General features: G+C 29.8%; 1 protein-coding gene across 1 annotated transcript; it reads right to left on the bottom strand.

The window, feature by feature from the left end:
• Positions 1 to 536: 536 nt before the first annotated feature.
• Positions 537 to 1881, bottom strand: LOC124421155 (the record flags this gene model as incomplete). The annotated part of the gene is made up of 2 exons (XM_046955981.1): positions 537 to 1268; positions 1302 to 1881. Coding segments are annotated over 2 exons (1220 nt in total), but the record flags the coding sequence as incomplete, so codon positions are not given.
• Between the last annotated feature and the right edge of the window lie 534 nt (positions 1882 to 2415).

Genomic DNA, 2415 nt, shown 5'->3' with positions numbered 1-2415 from the left:
AGGCCGTCAAGGCAGGTAAATTATATTAGTAATTTAAATGCTTTTTTTATTTATTATTTCTGTTCTAAAATTGACTATGAACTGGGCTCAAATCAAGACCATTGTGGGATTAAATCAATTTTTTACACTTTTAAATATGGGAGTCTAATTTTGTGCTTAAATCAAACATTATAAGAAAGTGCCAATGTAGTGAAGAGATTACCTTGCTTAGGTGTATGCAAGAGCTAATCTTGAGTTCACTACTAATACTAACCAGTTGCAGAAATACTCTTTAACATTTCTCTTAGTCAAAGCTTTCTATATTACAACTTGAAAATTCTCCTTCACAAACTTTCTTGCATTTAAGCTTTTTTTTCCAATTTAAAGAAATAATAGAGTTGATAGTAATAAAAGAAAACTTTATATTAACACAAATTTTAAAGGATCTTTATCTAAATGAGATTATTTTTTTTGTTTTCTTTTTTTTCATCTTCTTTTTCTATAAATTTAATTCTGATATTTTCTACATAATAATATTATTTGTTATTACTGATTTGTTTTTTTTTCTTTTCTTTCTATTTCATTTGTTTTTTTTTAGTAAATATGTGGTTTGGTATACATAATGAAAATTTTTCTAATCTGGTACATTTCATCTACAAAACAATAAAGTGGAACAGGGTAATGCTGATGAGGAAGCTGATGCCGATGCTGTGCTTGTAGATAAAGACAATGATGAGCCAAAGGATGATGATGATGTTTTTGTTAGAGTAGTTGCTAATGTTGTTGAAGATGTTAAGGATAATGTTGTTGTTGTTGTTGATGTTTTGTTAGTGGAATTTAAATTTAATTTACTGTATACAATTGTTAGATATTTTAAGAAAATTTTTACTATAACATCAATATGCCACAGTATGTTGTTAACAATATTTCGTAGATATTTTTGTAATAACAACATAAACATTTGTTGTCTAAGAAATCTGCCATAAAGGCTGGTGAGAAAATTCGTGGGATTTACCATAGATTTAGGAAGAAGAATATTTATGATTAAAGTTAAACTTAAGATAAACGTAATAAATAGTAAAATTATGAACCAATAAATTCTATTTGCCATAAGCTTAATATTAGGCTTATTGCAACAGTTGTTGTAAAACATATTGTTGTGGTTACTATTAGCAGTTGTTTCAAAAATATGTGTTACATAGATTGTATTAAATTTATGTAAAATTTCTTGTTGTTTTATATGTTTTTGAAAATTGTTCACATATAAATTCGCCATAAAATTTGAATTGTCTTGTTGTAGTTGTTGTTGTTGTTGTTGCTGCCTCTGCAATGTTGACGTCGTCATTGCCATCTTCTTATCAGGCGAATAACATAAACGACTCTTTCTCAATATTCTGCGAAAGTTTATGCCATGTTTTTCATGGCGGCTGACATGTGTCTCCTGTGTACTGAAGTGTTTAAATGTTTTAAATTCATTTTCTATAATAAGATTTTTACTCCGCTGTCTTGATTGTTGTTCTCGTTCCTGCTGTTGTCTTAAAATAAAAACTGTTGATTTTATCATTTTCTCCATAGCTGTTCGCATTGCTGTTGCTATAAGCTTTTGTATTTTATGCACGTAGTTTTGTATTGTTTTTGCTCCAGTAGTAACAATTGCCGTCTTAAGTGTTGCTGTATATTTAATATCATCAGTTGCTATTGCTCCTGCTATTGCTGTTGTGTCGTCGCATTCGTTTATGGTTTGTCTTAAATTCGTTAAACGCTTGAAAATCCCTAATGATTGCATTTTAATCGCTTGAATTATTACACCAACTAGATTATTTTGTGCCAATGCTCCTGCTGAATTGTGAAAAGCATCGGGTGGATTACGCATTGGCGCTTGATTGTTATCGCCCGCATTGCCTGTAAAGAGTGTTTGGCAAAACAAAGCAGGAAAAAGAAAATAAGTAAATTAAGGTTTAAGGATTTTTGCAGTGCTTATGTTTTCTTATAAATACTAGGAAAATAAAATTGCAAAGAAACAAATAATCGAAAATCTTAATACACATGTTTATAAGAGCTTAGAAAAATAATCTCATTACTGAAGATATATTACAAAAATAGGTAGCAGAAATATAGATTAGCAAACAGTTTAGTATATAATCTAGTCTAGTCTCAATGCAATAGTCTAACCGTAGTAGTAGTAGAGTCCAAGGTGTAGACTTTACTGTAGACTCAATCTACGCAATAGACTAGTCTATAGTATAGTCAATAGAATAGTCTATAGACAAGTCCACAGTCTAGACTATAGTACAGTCTACATTCTAATATATCGTGTAGTCTATAGTATAGTCTATAGTTTAGTCTATAGTCTAGTCTATAGTCTAGTCTATAGTCTAGTCTATAGTCTAGTCTATAGTCTAGTCTATAGTCTGGTCTATAGTCTAGTCTATAGTC

The sequence above is a fragment of the Lucilia cuprina genome, unplaced genomic scaffold (genome assembly GCF_022045245.1).
Source record: "Lucilia cuprina isolate Lc7/37 unplaced genomic scaffold, ASM2204524v1 Scaffold_3252, whole genome shotgun sequence".
Classification (NCBI taxonomy): Eukaryota; Metazoa; Arthropoda; class Insecta; order Diptera; family Calliphoridae; genus Lucilia; species Lucilia cuprina.
The sequence above is the reverse complement of the archived record's forward strand: the minus strand, read 5'-3'. Positions and strand labels throughout refer to the sequence as shown.